This window comes from Artemia franciscana, chromosome 8, assembly GCF_032884065.1.
Source record: "Artemia franciscana chromosome 8, ASM3288406v1, whole genome shotgun sequence".
Classification (NCBI taxonomy): domain Eukaryota; kingdom Metazoa; phylum Arthropoda; class Branchiopoda; order Anostraca; family Artemiidae; genus Artemia; species Artemia franciscana.
In genome coordinates, this window is record NC_088870.1 from 24,903,112 (window position 1) to 24,918,633 (window position 15,522).

General features: G+C 34.6%; 1 protein-coding gene across 1 annotated transcript in view; it reads right to left on the minus strand.

Annotated features, from left to right (window-relative positions):
- Positions 1–846: 846 nt before the first annotated feature.
- LOC136030192 (phosphatidylinositol 5-phosphate 4-kinase type-2 alpha-like) overlaps positions 847–15,522 on the minus strand; it is a 48,114-nt gene continuing 33,438 nt past the window's right edge. Inside the window, exons 6-9 of the mRNA XM_065708945.1 lie at positions 14,080–14,248; positions 6,034–6,147; positions 4,127–4,277; positions 847–2,776 (exon numbers count right to left, since the gene is read on the minus strand). Of these exons, the coding sequence (XP_065565017.1) occupies positions 2,589–2,776; positions 4,127–4,277; positions 6,034–6,147; positions 14,080–14,248 (622 nt within the window). The 3' untranslated portion in view covers positions 847–2,588. The remainder of the gene's footprint in view (positions 2,777–4,126; positions 4,278–6,033; positions 6,148–14,079; positions 14,249–15,522) is intronic.

Below are 15,522 nucleotides of genomic sequence, written 5' to 3' on the forward strand. Positions count from 1 at the left end.
CGCGCTTGGCTCTTTTTTCTCAGCTTTACCACATAGAAAATACAAGACTGAGGAGAATTGGTTCTTTAGCGGTGGAACATGGTTTTTATATAGAACGAACAGCTATTAGCATCAAAGATCACTCAACAAAAGAAAATCAAATAAGAGTGCCTATAACGCCAGTGCCGCAAGCAGTATATCGATACAGAGTAATATTAAAAAACTTGGACTGTAGAAGGATTTTATTCGGAAACAATAAATGCAATCGTTTTTGCTTTTCTTGGTAGCTAACTTGAAGTGTAATGTCATACATAATTCTTTTTATTTCAACCTTCGGAAATAGTGGGGAATCCTTTTGAATGTGTTATTTTACAGGATGCTCTTCAGCCATTCATATCCGTGTCACCATACCTGAACGTCGAATGGTTACGTCGAAGCTCATTTAAGTTTATCAAAAAAAATTTTCAATGCAATTTTTTGTTGGGAAACAATCTAAATGATGTAGTAGTCTTTTTCTACACCCGTGGTTTCCTAAAGCACTATTGGATGATCGGTTAGCTAGGTAATCTCACTCTTGACTAATCAAGGTACCTCATAAAAGACAAAATAAATTTCGCTTGATTGAAAGCGATATAACTCAAGCACTATGTCTAACTTCGCCTGCAGAAGAATAGAAAGTAATAGATTAAAAATAGCAGCAATCAATAGGAAAAGCAGAGGCACATAACACACTTTATTGGTAGCTTTAAGTTCATTGCATATAGAGCTTTCAAAAATGACGTTCTATTGATGATATTTATTTCTTAATATTGACGATAATGATGAAAAACTAGCACAAAATCTATTGTCTAAGGTTTTAAACCTGAATCCAAAGAAATCAAAATTTTTATTAAATTCCTGTTTTTTCAAATAAATTCAATCCCAAAAGGGGGTTCACATTCATACATTGTAAGGAAGCCTGATTTCTGTAACGCTACTTTAAGGTCAAGTTGATAATATCTACATGAAGCCTATTTTTCTCCTCAAAACTTTAGTGAAACAAGAAACAAACAAAGCACCGAAACTACAACGGCTAAAACATTAGGAAAATGTATCATCTTTCAGCCACCGTCACTGTTGAAGCGATCCCTTTCCTCTGCGCTTCTTATGTTGAGAGATTCTCTTTCAGAACAAGCAACTAAAATTTATTGTTCCAAAATACTAATCATTATCCTTACCCTTAAATAGTGTCAAATTGTTAGACCGTTATAAAAAAAGAAGCATAATACTCAATGCGGGATCGAAGAAAGAAAGAAATTCTATAATATCTGTTTAATTTCTCTCTTTTATTAATGTGTAGAGAGTACGTCAATAGAGGTAATATCAGCGCTAAAAAATTTTTTTTTATCATGGATCAAGAACTAAGTTAAGTTTCAAATACGTACATAAATAATTTAGGCTAGAATAAGCAGTTATAAAAAGTAAAAATTGAAGGCAGAGTGAATTAGAAGGTGGCTCACTTAAAAAAAAAAAAAAAAAAAAAAAAAAAAAAACAGATGCCATTTTTTTGGTTTTTCAGCAGCGGAGGAGACATTGAAGGACTTGCCAATGGATGGACGTTTTCAGGCATGAAATCCCAAATGTTCCGGTGTTCCTTCCTCTCCACTCCTGTGTATTTGTTGAAAAGGACTATTTGGTTCTTGTAAATTGAAGACTTTTTAGTCCGAGAAGTACTCCATTATATTAATGTCATCAAATTGCTAGTTTGGCAGAATTATTGAAAAATGGGTAAAATCCGAAAATCCTCGGATATCATCCTATAACTAAGGGTCATACAAATGTGCAGCTATAATAAGAAGTTCTTTACTACTGTCATCACCGTCTATCATCTCATCTCTAAAATCTTTTGATGAGTGCTATTCTACACTTTATTAGATTTTTTTTTTTTTAGATTGTTACTATCATACCTCCACACAGGGGAAGGTAGACCCTCAAGAACTGGACCTGATGACACTTATGCCCCTTACCATACCTACAAAAGAGGGATGATGAAAGGGCAAAAATTCATCTGTCAAGATTTAAGCTAACATTTCTATACTAAGTTACCATATTTATTGTTGCCGACTATTTTGACAAATTTTGGCACAGCATCACTGCAGGTGGCATTGGCTCAAAACGAATTCCCAAATACTTTGACGCGTATAATTAATAATAGAAACATAAGTTATTTATACCAATATCTTATAAATATAAAATAAATGGCGCAGCAAGATTTATATTTTGAAGTGTCTAATAATAGCAGCATGTTTAGTCATTCAGTCAAGCAAAGTCATAAGTGAATAGCTCCGATGACAGTGATACTAAATTCGTAAGGAGAGGTTACACCCCAAAGAGCACCCACAAGCTACGCCACAGTATAGAAGTCGGTATGTACTTGGATAAAAAAGACTATTTTCCGAAATGCATATTTTATGCCTAAAACACAGGAAATATGGAAATAAAGCAAAACTACTATTCTAACTTATAAAAACAGTAGAAGGCAATAAACGAGAAAAGAGAAAAGTCACAATACGTAAGAGTAGCAGTTTACTACATATATCACAAACACTGAGTACATTTCCTTCTTCTGTTTATTCAATGACTTTGGAAATGAAATCCAAAAATCGACGGGCATATGATTCTGGTTCTATGGTTGAAATTCCGTCAACATTGGCTCCATATTTTACCGTTTTAGCTGCTTTCGCAGCTTGCTTTTTCACTCCATAATGGGTCAATATGTCAATAATGGCCAAAAAATACACTTCTTTCTTTGCTTGAGCTGAAATAAAGCATGTCTGATTACTCAAACTAAGTATCCCAATGATTCCTAACAAAAGGTGTAACGTACAAAATGTGCACTAAAATTATTATGGCTCTGACTAAGGATGGATAAAACGATAAAAAACCGTAAAGAAGAGAGAAACGAGGATAATAACAGCCAGTGAGAAACACGCAGATTACAATGCAAATTTTTTGGTCAAGACCTTCGCTTGACCGTCCTCAGTGCAGAATAATAAAACAATACCGATAAAAATCCAAAAGATAATATAAAACTCAAACCTTAAAACAAATACAAAAACTAAAATAGAAATACCCTCTCAAAGCGACGGTGAAAGGATAACTGAATAAAAATAAAATATTGAATGGCAATTCAATCTCAATTTATGCAGAGCATTTTTAAAAGACAATCGGTTCTTTATTTATATCGGTATCATATAGAAACGAGGATAATAACAACCAGTGAAAGAAACAGCTTTCATAAATCAGCTGTATTTGAAACATGATTATCATGGGATATTCTACGGTTAAATTATTCAAAATAATTAGGTAAGAAAAGAGAAAAAAAGGTTTGGATGTGATACAAGTAAGCTAGATCACTTGTAAAGATTATTATGTTTCTCTGTAATGGTTCGTTTGCCCCATTGAAGATGCCCCATTCGTTTGCTTGTAAGTGAAGAGAACAATAAAACCAAGAAAAAGATTTCTTGTTATCGAATATTTTAACCACAAATAGCAATCCAAATTTAACAACTTAATAAAGAAAGTTTATTAAATAGAGAAGGGAACATGTTAAAAAAAAACAATCATAATTCATAAAAGACAGATTAATTGTAGCTAATACATTTTGCATGCATCCTCGTTGCACTTTACCCCCCCCCCCCCTAATGTGCAAACATATAGCTGAAATTATATATTTTCCATCTACTCTCCCAATGCACCTCTCGTGTTTCAACCCGTGTATCTGTAAATTAAATCAACTGTGACGAAACAAGAACCAGACAAACGAATGACGGGTGGAAGAATGCATTGGAAATATATAATTCGGGAAATATATTTCCACATTAGAGGGGAGGGGGGGGGTTGTAAAATATAGCAGAGTTGCTTGCAAAATGTATTAGCTATAGTTATCTTGCATATTATCAGTTTTCTTAACTGGTTTCCTTCTCTTGGCTTATACTTAAAGTTGAAAGATTTGACACTTGCAACAGGCCAGGTACCAGAATGTCAGCTCTGATCTCAAGAAAGGTTTAAAATATTTTTTTGGACTAAATAATACCTTCCTCATGCACTCTGAACGCTCAGCTTGAAATAATCGTTACTTTTTAGTTGTAAATGAGAAAAAACTTACCGTCGAGACTAGAGATTGCATATATATCGAAGTCTGGGTCAATCTGTCCTGATTTATATCGTCTTCTTGGAGCAACAGGTGATTCAGGCGGAGTTGGACCAAGTCCACCCTTACCTGTTTCTCCACCAGAACCGCAAGAATCATCTTCATCCTGCAGATGAAAAATAAATTTGAAATTCAATATGAAAAATAATATGAATAAACTATGTCGAAGAAAACAGAAATAACAAAGCAGAAAAAATAAGTATGTAAAACTGGTCAAAAATACAGGAAAGACTTATAATCTAATGACAAGGAGAAGTGAATATACAATAAACAGAACCAGAGAAAAATACAAAATTGAATGACACATATCCTACAGCAAGCCCACGATTCAGCTCTTACTGTTGAGACACTAGTGAGGTCCATAACTCCACCTGGATACTTGAAAGTCAAGCTGGAAAGGCATCAACTCTGGACTTTGTTTGTGCTAAGCCCCACACGCGACATCAATAGGGCATTGACAGAGCATTCATGTTCCTTTATAGGAGTTAATCTCCCAAGTCTTAGAAATACATTTTAGAAATTTGAAAAGCGGCCGAATAAATATCCTGGAACAGATATCACATAAAGCCGTTGCTAACTATATAAGAGTCAACCCTTTAAAGAAAACAATTTTAACAATTGATTTCCTTAAGAATCCTTTCTCTTTCACTTGCCCAATACCCCCTGAGATGTCAGTAATACTTTGTGTTACTACCTCTAGTGATTTAAAATGAGATATCCATATTAATGACACATTAAAACCCCGCAAATGCCACATTTTCCTTCTTTAAGCTCCTTAAACAATCTAATGTTCCAAAACCCATCGTTTCAGGATTAACCTCTCATTTTTACGCCCAATCCTCGAGTACGACTGTTCTGTTTGGCATCTTGGCATTTATGGTGAAATGTCAGGCAGACAATGCAGTTCACAAAAGGTGCTTAAGAATTATCTTCAATGACGGTAAAGCCCCTTATATCTCCCTTCTTTGGAAAGAAAATCTGGTCACCCTCAAGGAAAAGATAATACAAATATCCTTGTGTTTCGCTAACAATGCCGTCCATAACCCCCAAATAAATTTCCTTTTCCCTAGACAATTTCCCCCCTCTGACCTCGCCTCCCTTGTTCATTTTCTATAAAAATCAACCCCTTACACCGATAAAATTTTTCCCTGAAAGATATAGAAGGACTCTAGGCCCCCACTTTTACTTTACCTTCAGTTGTTTATTTTGCAAATTTTGAGTTTTCTTTTTACAGCCTTACTCTCTTTCTCTCTTTTTTGATTTTTTTTTTCATGTTTTAATTATGACATTAAATTTTATTCTTGAGTTTTATTTGGTTTATTCCTTTTGAATCCAACGAGTTTCCATTGTTTTTGACATTTTTTAATATTCTTTATAAACTCTTATGATTTTTAGGAATTTTCTATTTTCCTCACTAGTCCTATTATATTGATTCATTTTTCTGCTGTTCTTTTTTAGTGAGTGTGTTTATTGACTCGAAAATAGGAAATCAGCAAATCTGGGCTTTTGATAAAAATTTCCTCAGAAATAAATCTTACTTTATGTTATTTAGCTATGCAATATAGTTTTTACAGACTTTTTTTTCTTCCTATGCTACACAGTAACAATACATAACACAACAATACGCTTGCAACAATACGCTTGCTATACATCAATGCACAAGAAAATCAATTTCCAGAAAAACCCTGAAAACCTAATTTTCTCCGGTAAAAATTACGAAAGTATAAGATAAGTCCTTAATTTTGATTGTATGACATGCTAATAGTTGCTATACAAGCATAATAATTTTTATTAATATTTCAGAAAGCTTTATTAGGTTGTATTCTTAAGGCTTTTGCGATTACATACGAAAAAAAGCTTACAGTGAAAGGGCTATCTTCTGTGACTAATCCTTCACGCAGATCATTCGCATATCGTTCGCAGTCATGAACTCCAAGTAATAAAGAATAGTCCATCAGTTGTAAATTCATCAAAAACTGAAAAAAGGTCAATAGAAAACTCACTTGAGAAAGTTGTTGAATTTATGACAGATAATAAACAAGAAGACAATAAGGAGAGAACGAGGTGCACAATTGATGCCAGGCCTGACAATACTTCGAGTTTAAAGATGAAGAGGTAACAGCCTGATTTTTGGAAAAGATTCAAAAGAAAAATTTCCGACAAAATTGGTTTTATACCCGATTGCCAGGCCCCGTTTCACTGACAATACAATGTCAGAATAAAATTATCCAATTAACCTGAGTGCTGGCTGGAGCAAGTGAAACCCGAGCACGGGCCCGAGCAAGTGGAAAGAGGCTGGGCAAATGTAACACTACATATTTATTGACACTCTGTGTATTGTTTAAACTCTTCAGGTGCACTAAATGTTCCAATACTTGAGGAATATCATCCCTAGTGATTTAATACTAGCTGTGATATTTTTAACCTCCTTATAATGTTTTTTCCTTCAGTTATTCTAGTGACTTCCTGATATCTACGTACCCTTTTTCAGCTGTCTCGTTATATTTTATAGGATATTTTTGTCTTGGAAAATACTATCAAATATAAAAAGTTGAACTTCAAGTAATTCAACACAAGAGTTTTAATTTTCCAAAAGAAACTTATCGAAAAATTGAAAAAGCGTTGTACGGCCACCCAAGAAGAGAAAGTCGAGTAAATATGTGACTTCAAAATGAAACAATCACTTTGTAGGCAGCTACTTTAAATATTTCTCTTTTTTGTTGTATTATATATAACAGCATTAATTTGTCCTGTCGTGAAATTAGTATGCAAATTAAAAGAACTCGAACTCGGAAAATAAGATCAGATTTTTAGCGACATTATTTCTTTAACTTTCTTTCTTGGCAACACAACCAAATCAACTTGTACAATTTTAATAAGCTTTGTGATTATTCAATTCGTCTCGATACACAAAAATATTTTAATTTTCGAGTCGTTTTTTTTCTCTTTTCCTATTAATTAGGAGACAAAAAAAAGAAGCAAAAAGCAACATTGAAATTTGAAACAAGTACAGATAAGGGTATAAGTCGAATTAAAAAGAAAAAAAAAGAGAAAAAACAGAGATTAAAAAGAATGAATAAATGAACCCGACACGACACAAGTTAAAAAGTAGAATCAAGCGGAACTTAAAAACAAACGACACATTCGTAAACTAATAACTGACGCATAAAAACAATAGAATAAAACGAGTATTCAAATCACACCTAAATCACTTTGCACGCTCCTTCTATAATAGTGTGAATTTTTCATATAGTGAAATTAGCATGCAAATTAAAAGATCGTGAACTTGAAAAATAAGATGAGATTTTTAGCGAAATTCTTTCTTGAACTCTCTTTCTTGGCAACACAACTAAATAAAATTTCAGAAAGCTTTGTGGTTATTCGATTCGTATCAGTTCACAGAAGTATTTTAGTTTTCAAATCTTTTTTTCTCTCTCTTTTGCTATTAATTAAGAGACAAAAATAGAAGCAATATCAAAACCTAAAACAAGTAGAGATAAGGTCATATGATGAGTCAAATTAAAAAAAAAAAAAAAAACAGATATTACAAAGAATGAATAAGTGAACCTAACATGACATAAATTAAAATGGAGAATCAAGCGGAACTTAAAACCAATCGACATTTATATAGAGTAATTACTGACGCACAAAAATAACAGAAATTAAAATGAATGTTCAAAACGAACTTAAAATGAGCGGAAATTATCACAAAGAAGAATAGAGCTACCGGCCCTTTGAAACCTCTAAGGGCTAGACCGTCATTTGTGCGTTACTGAAATGACATGTATTTTGATTAGTGTGCTTTCTATTTGCCGTACCATCAAGACAAAAACAATAATAGTTAAATATTTTTACGTATACAGGAAAGAAAAAACAGAATGGATAGGTTTTTCATTTGATATTTAGTTTTACTATTTCAAAAGGAGAATTCTGGTCAATTTTTTCTGTAGACATTTCATACAGAAGTATAGAAATCTGATAGCTAAATAAAACATTCAAACGTCAACTGACAATTTTTGAAGCAAAAGCAATCTGTTTAGTTTGCCGAGGCAGCAGTATTTTAAAAGGGTGAATAAATAAGTCATTTATGGAGCTTTACACTAACGAACCAAGATAGACTGTTTAAAACAGAATTACATGTAAAGAAAAAAACTCCACGATCTTTGACCAGTATTTGCATTTGACCGTAACATTTTCATTCATACAATGACAAAAATATTAAAGTTTATTTTGGCTTCCGTGAAGCATAACTGAAACTCTAGCGTTATGACAAATAAAAACATTCTTTACTTTTCTTTGGAACACGTATGAAATAGATTTCTCCTTTGGTAGTAGCTCAGCTCTAAAGACAAACTTTTACTGAATTCTAAAGTTACTTAGGAAGTCACCTAAGAAACATTCTTAGGGAAAAATCAGTCCCAAAAAGAGTCTCTTATACAAATATTCGCCTAAGGAAATACTCCAAGCTCCATAACATAGATGTAAAACTGAAGGAAAAGGAGCTTGGCAAGGGACTGATATCATGGATATACTCCCACTTTTAACCAAAAGGGCTTCTTTACGCTTCTAGTGGTCATGTTTGCACATAATTTTAACATGCAACCAAGTTTATCATCATTACAGTGGCATTAATTACGAGAGGGGGAATGTGCTCTTATATTCCCCAGCCCCTAGATTTTGAAAAACGTCGTAATTCCGGGTGCTTTTTTAAATAAAAATACGCTTTTTGGGAATTTCATTGAAAAAATTACAAATTTCTCCCCAACCCCCTTAACTTTTCGTGAACCGAAACCACTGCATCACTCAAAGTATTTGATTTGTGTAATGATTTTTTGTCGGGGTAAAATTTGGGTGTTTTGAAAAAATGAACAAATTATTTGTTTATGGAAGCTCTCTAGCACAGTTGTGTCTGCTAAATTCCAAAAATTCAATTAGCGTGTTCTTTGATCAGATTTCTTAGGTTCCAGACAGAAAACATGCATCACCAGAATAAAACCGAGAGAGAAAGAAAAACCCCGATTTGTATTTTTAATCTCAAATATTTTAGTTCTTCAGCAGGAAAAAAATGAATTTCGGAGTAATTAAAGTTTCTTATTTCTAAATTTGACACCTTGTTTATGCTTTGAATTGAAACATTTTACTTTTTTATTGGGTAAAATTCCACATACGGTTCTACACACTAAATTGAACAGTATGAGATATTTTTTTTCCTGCTCCCGTTTTTTATAAAAAAAAAAAAACGGTTTTTTTTTCTTACACAAGTTTGTATATAGGATTTTTTCACTTTCAGACGAAAAAAGACAAAAAAAAAAAACAAACAAAAAACAAACAAATATTGTGATTACTTTTTCGAATGAAACATACCAAACGTTATAAAGAAATTCACTAAATGATCAAATTTTATTGATCCAAACCAGGCAAATTTGACTAAAAGCAAACTTTTAAAGTTGTTACGCAAAAAGCTATGAATGAATGAATGAACTTTATTACCCGTAAAGTATAAAAAAAACACAAAGTACGGAGTATTATAAATAAATATAAATAAATAAACAAAAACAAATACGATAAACAGCGAAGAAAAACAAAATTCAAACTAACAAAAGACAATATGGACTAATCAACCAGTATCAATATGGAAAAAAGGCTGCAGAGGGTCATAAACGTGAATAAAGTTGACTGTCTTTTTACATAAATCATCACTCGAAGACCGAATCCGAGAAGGCACATCTACTAAACCAAATCGAGCAATTATTTTTTTGTTTCGGTGCCATCTAGGAAGCCGGAGGAGGAATTTGCAATATCTGAAATAAGCCGTACGTAGAGTATGTCGATCTTTCTTACGGAACAGATGAGCCATGCCTGATAAAAACAAAAGCACAGGGGCGCAATAAGCGTTATAAATCATGCACAAACCGTTGCGGTTGTAACGGCTTTTGTTTGGGGATATTTTTCCGTAAGCGACGCGTAGGTTTTTCACGGCTTGATTCACTAGGGATGAACAGGTAGCGGAAAGTGTTGGGCCGAAACACAGACCAAGCCAACTAACTAAAGAAGAACATGGTAGAACTGCAGTCCCAGTAACGAATGAAGCGACCGCATAAGGGCTACTAAAACAAATAAACTCGCATTTAGACGCATTAACTGACAGTCCAATCTTGGATAGTTCATTGGTTAATATAGTAAAATTAGAAAGCAATCCACGGCGAGTCCGGGCAACAAGAAGAACGTCATCTGCATATGCAATAGAAGACAAACCAGTATTACCGTAAAAAATGGAACTTCTAAGGGGACGCAGGCACGATGCAAGCACGCATTTAAATATACTAGGAGACAATACGGCACCTTGCCGAACTCCCTTATTAATTTTTACCGGGTCAGATATTTGGCCCTTCCAGGTAACTTGAATTTTAGACTTTGAATACCAAGAAGACAATAAACTTAGTACGGAAGGATTAACACCTGAAGACGCAAGGGAAAATAGAGCCTGAGAGTGCACAATATTGTCGAAAGCTCCAGAAATATCAACAGTAAGACAGTATAAAGACATTTTAGCTTTTACGGCATCTTTCATGAGTCGGCTTAAAACATGATGTGCATGGGAGCAACCGAAACTTTTCCGAAAACCAAATTGAAAAGGCGTAAAATCACAATTCGACTCAATTTCTGGTAGTAACAAATGTTCAAGCAACTTACTTAAGAAACACGATACTGTAATGGGACGATAATTCACACATGACGTGGGGTCCTTGCCTCGCTTTTGAATAGACGTTACACGGCCACAAAGGAAACTATCAGGAACAAGCGACTGTACTAAGCAAGACTGGAAAAATATTTGTAGATGGTTAAGTAGAGCAGGACAATCATAAACAAAAAATCGGTAAGAAAGGCCGTCAAGATCAAGGCTATTTGAACGCTTAATTTTTCTTAAAGCCCGGCGAATTTCAGATATTGCTACAGGCTGGACATGAGCCTGCAGGAGACGGTATGGTAAAAGTGGTATAAGCAACTTATAATAAAAAGACTGAAGAAAACTATTAAATACACAGAACACACGCTTATAATGATCACAAAATTAACTAGCTGGAGACAAGATAGGGTAGATGGGGAACATTTCTCACTATTAATAACCTTATTCCAGGAGGCCTTATCGGTGGGGCCTGGCCATGCATTCAAGCGTGCCCTCTTCAAACTGGCCTTATATTCAAATTTTCAGTTTTGTTTCACAGAGAAAACAGCTCCGGAAGATGGTCGGTCACATGATATCCACATACGTAGCCAAAATTTGGCTTTTTGCTTAGCACGTTTTACTTCAGGATCAACGTTCCAATTAGGCTTTCTTGTACCAATCCTAACTTTATCCACAGGCACTGCAGCTTTGGAAGCTGATTTAAGGCAATGGACGATTTGACAATAATAGAAATTTAGGTCAACTGTACTTGAAGGCGAGGAAACTGACGTTTGCAGCAGGTGATATGGCACTTTTATGGTCGAGAGTAAAGCAGTTAGCGTAGCAAGGTATAGTGGGACATTAGCACGATCCCAATTCAACTTCATATGCCACTTCGGCTAAGCCGAAAGTATTTTGCCAGATAGCTCAGAGGACAAATTACAGCTAAGAATAAGGTGATCGTCGTCAATCTTCTCTTCGTCCACCCTGACAATCGATGATATTAAGCTGGAACTGGAAGAGATCACGGGATCCAGGTTCGATTTTGAACAGCCTCTGTTATGAATATACGTAAATGGGAGGCTCATAACTTCGACGTGATATATGCTAGGAAGTGATTCTAGCAAGAGGATTGACCTATCGGAGGTACCAAGAATGTCACAGTTAAGGTCACCAGCTAAAACCCAATTTAGGTCTTTCAAACGTAGACTTTCAAGTAGAGACTTTAAACTGGAGCAACATTTAGCGAAAGATGTGAACGATGCTATAGAACGTCGATCGCAAGGTAAGTAAACGTTTATAAAGGCGGTACTGTCACATTGAATCGCTAAGATGTTATCATCACAATGAATCACAGAGGGCTTTGATGGGGAACGGAAAAAAATTGCTAGGCCACCGGAAGGGCGGCCTCTAGTTTTCTTGGCCTCTTGCGAAAAGAAATGGTGGACAGAAGATCGCTTCAGGCTAGAAACGTTTGATTTGGTCAAAAGATGTTCTTGCAAGAACACTATGTCATGGACTAATAATTCATTAATTAACAAGTCTTTGTCTTTTGTGCCGTTAATATTAAGAGAAGCAAAACTTAAAATAGTGGCTTGGTTCATTTTGGAGCAAAGTTCAGAGCGCGTTTTATCACTGGGCAATTCATACTGTAGGAAACATGAGCTTCGCCGCAGTTGGCACATTTTGGAGCATCTAAGCAAGGATTATCTTTAGTATTGGAATGGCATCCAGAACATTTAGAGCACTTCATCTCATTCGGGGCACATGGGCAGTGAGCTAACGAATGATGGATACTTTGGCATCTAAGACACCGTCTGGGCAATTCTTTGTATTCCGATATTTTAAAAGACTCGTAACCCAAGCGCAGACCTCTAGCGATGGCAGATTTTAGTGCAGCGGAATCAAGGAACTCTAAACGGAATGTATAAGAAGAGCCAATCTGGCTGGCCTCAACAAGACCAGGAATAACGGAGATGAGTATACTGCTAGAAACACTATCGGGAAGTCCCTTAATTACTCCGAGAGGTTTTAGATCAATCACTTTAGCAAGAATATTTGAATAGCTCGCAACAGCAGATGCGGCAAGAGAATTGGCGGAAACTTTATCCCGCGTAACAACAACCCATCTTTTCCTTACCGGATCGGACTTTACCGACACAATACCGTCATGTCCGGCGAAAGAATCAAGCTTTTTCTTGCGAGAAACGGGGTCTCTTAGTTCTGGAGGCGGATATTTAAGAACAACGGCGTACGAGGGTTTGTGATTGGTACCCTTACTATCTGAGAACAAAGAACTATTAATAGGCGTTGTTGAACTATTGAGGTGAGCAAGCGATTTTAACTGATCAAGGCACTGGTTGACTTTGGCGGTAAGGATAGAATAAGCTGACGCCGGAATGCTAGGGACTTCAGAGGGGGATTTGATCACGAACTCTGGAATATCAATATTTTCTGCAGAGCAGCGAGAAAGAGTAGCGATAATGTCCGACAATGAACTATTCTTAGCACTGGATCCCGAACGACGAGGTTCGGCTGAAAATTCAAGTCCATCCAAAAAGTTCTAATAGAATCTAAAAATTTAGTTTTAAAGAAAGAAAAATTTTGTTTATATACATAATAAATAAGGCAGACTTAATGTTATTAAATTTTAATATTTATTTTATTTATAAGAGTAACTTTTAGAAAACCGGTTATCAAGGGTTCAAAGAGCTGCATTTTAGCACCAAAAGTAACGTTATTTCATTTATTGTCAGTTTTTTTGTAACATTAAAATTTGTAACGTTTTTTTAAGTATTAAAATGTCTTAAGCCATCAAAAACACATACATAAAAAAAAAAGAAAAATTAATTACATTTGTAAGCAGATATCGGGTTTTTTAGGAAAAATTTTCGGAAAAAATAGCGTCATTTCTAAACACTAATCAGTTTTTTTTTGTTTTTTCTTTGATACAAAAGTTTCATAAAAACTTGTAAGCAACTATCCGTTTTTTTCAGGAAAAACAAGTTTCAGAAAAACTACCCTAATTTCTAAGCAGTTATCTGTTTTTTTTAATACTAGAAAGGGAAACCTGATTTCTTTTCGAGCTTCCCAGAAACGGATGCTTTTATCTTGATATTTCTTATTCAGACCTTTTTTTTTTTACTTTTGGGAAAAAAGAAAAAAAGTGTATACACTCAGTTGATCTATACTTAAAGTTAATTAAGAAAAGATATTAATAAATAAAACAAGGAAATATTACATCTACATCGGCAGTCAAGGTATCCACAAGTTTCTCCTTAGCTTCTTCACCAATTATTACTTTGGTTCCATCTTTCATTAAATCGTTATCCTTTAATGTTGGCAGATCCTTTTCTTTCTCTTTCTCTGAAGCTTCACGGTCAACAGTAGAGCCCTTTAGGTCATACTTTCTGTAGAATTAAAACAAATCAAAATCAAACACTATTACAAAATAAAAATACTGGAAACTAGAGCTGGTGTCGGAGAGAAAGACAACCAGAGATCACTAAAAGATTTTGCTAATACCGAGATTTACTTAGCGTTAATTTAAGCCAATCTGAATTTTTCAAAAAATTTTAAGCTAATCACAAGAGTCTACGAAAGATCTGACTGGCTTAAATCTTTCGTAGATCTTGTGATTGGCTTAAATTTTTTTGAAAAATTCAGATTGGCTTAAATTTACACTAGTCAAATCTCGGTATAAGAAAAATTCTCATTGGGAATGAGACTTTAGCGACTCAGTCATTATGCAAAAACAAAGCGAATTTCTCAGTTTAAACGAAAAGGCCTAATTTTGTGCAATTCATCAGGACTGAAACAAACAAACAAAAATAATAAGAAGACAGAATAAATATGAAAGTAAATAGAAACTAGGGACACACCACTGGATATGAGGAGGCTTGGCGCTCTTAATGTGGCTAAGGCTTTTCCAGAAAACTCTCATGGTACAAAAACGTGTCTTAAATGATTAAATAAAAAAAAAAAACAAGTTTTTTAAATGAAAGTAAGGAGCGACATTAAAACTTAAAACGAACGGAAATTACTCCGTATATGAAAGGGGCTTTTCCTTCTCAACGCCCCGCTCTTTACGCTAAAGTTTGACTTTTCCTCTTAACTCTACATTTTAAAACAGTAAAAAACTTTAGCGTAAAGAGCGGGGCGTTGAGGAGGAATAGCCCCTTTCATATACGGAGTAATTTCTGTTCGTTTCAAGTTTTAATGTCGCTCCTTACTTTCCGTTACAAAAACTTGTTTTTTTTATTTAATTTCTGAACGTTTTTGAATTAATGCATGTTTTGATCTTGGCTCTCCGCACATAAATAATTAAAACAAAAATTGCATATTAATTAATTGCAATTAATCGGAAGATTTTGAGAAAAAAGAAACGTTTTTACAAACGTTTTCATTGGTAAAAAATATACGTAACTTACGAATTAACTTACGTAACGAACTTCTATATTCGTAGGTTTGTATTGTGTATATGAGGGGGTTCAACCCTCGTCGATACCTCGCTCTTTACACTAAAGCTTAGATTGTGTCCCAATTCCTTAAGAATGACCTCTGAATCACAAAGGCCGTAGAATAAATAGTTGAAATTACAAAAAATACTTTAGCGTAAAGATCGAGGTATAACGAGGAGGTAAATTCCTCATATGCGTAATAATTCTTGTTCGTTTTAAGTTTT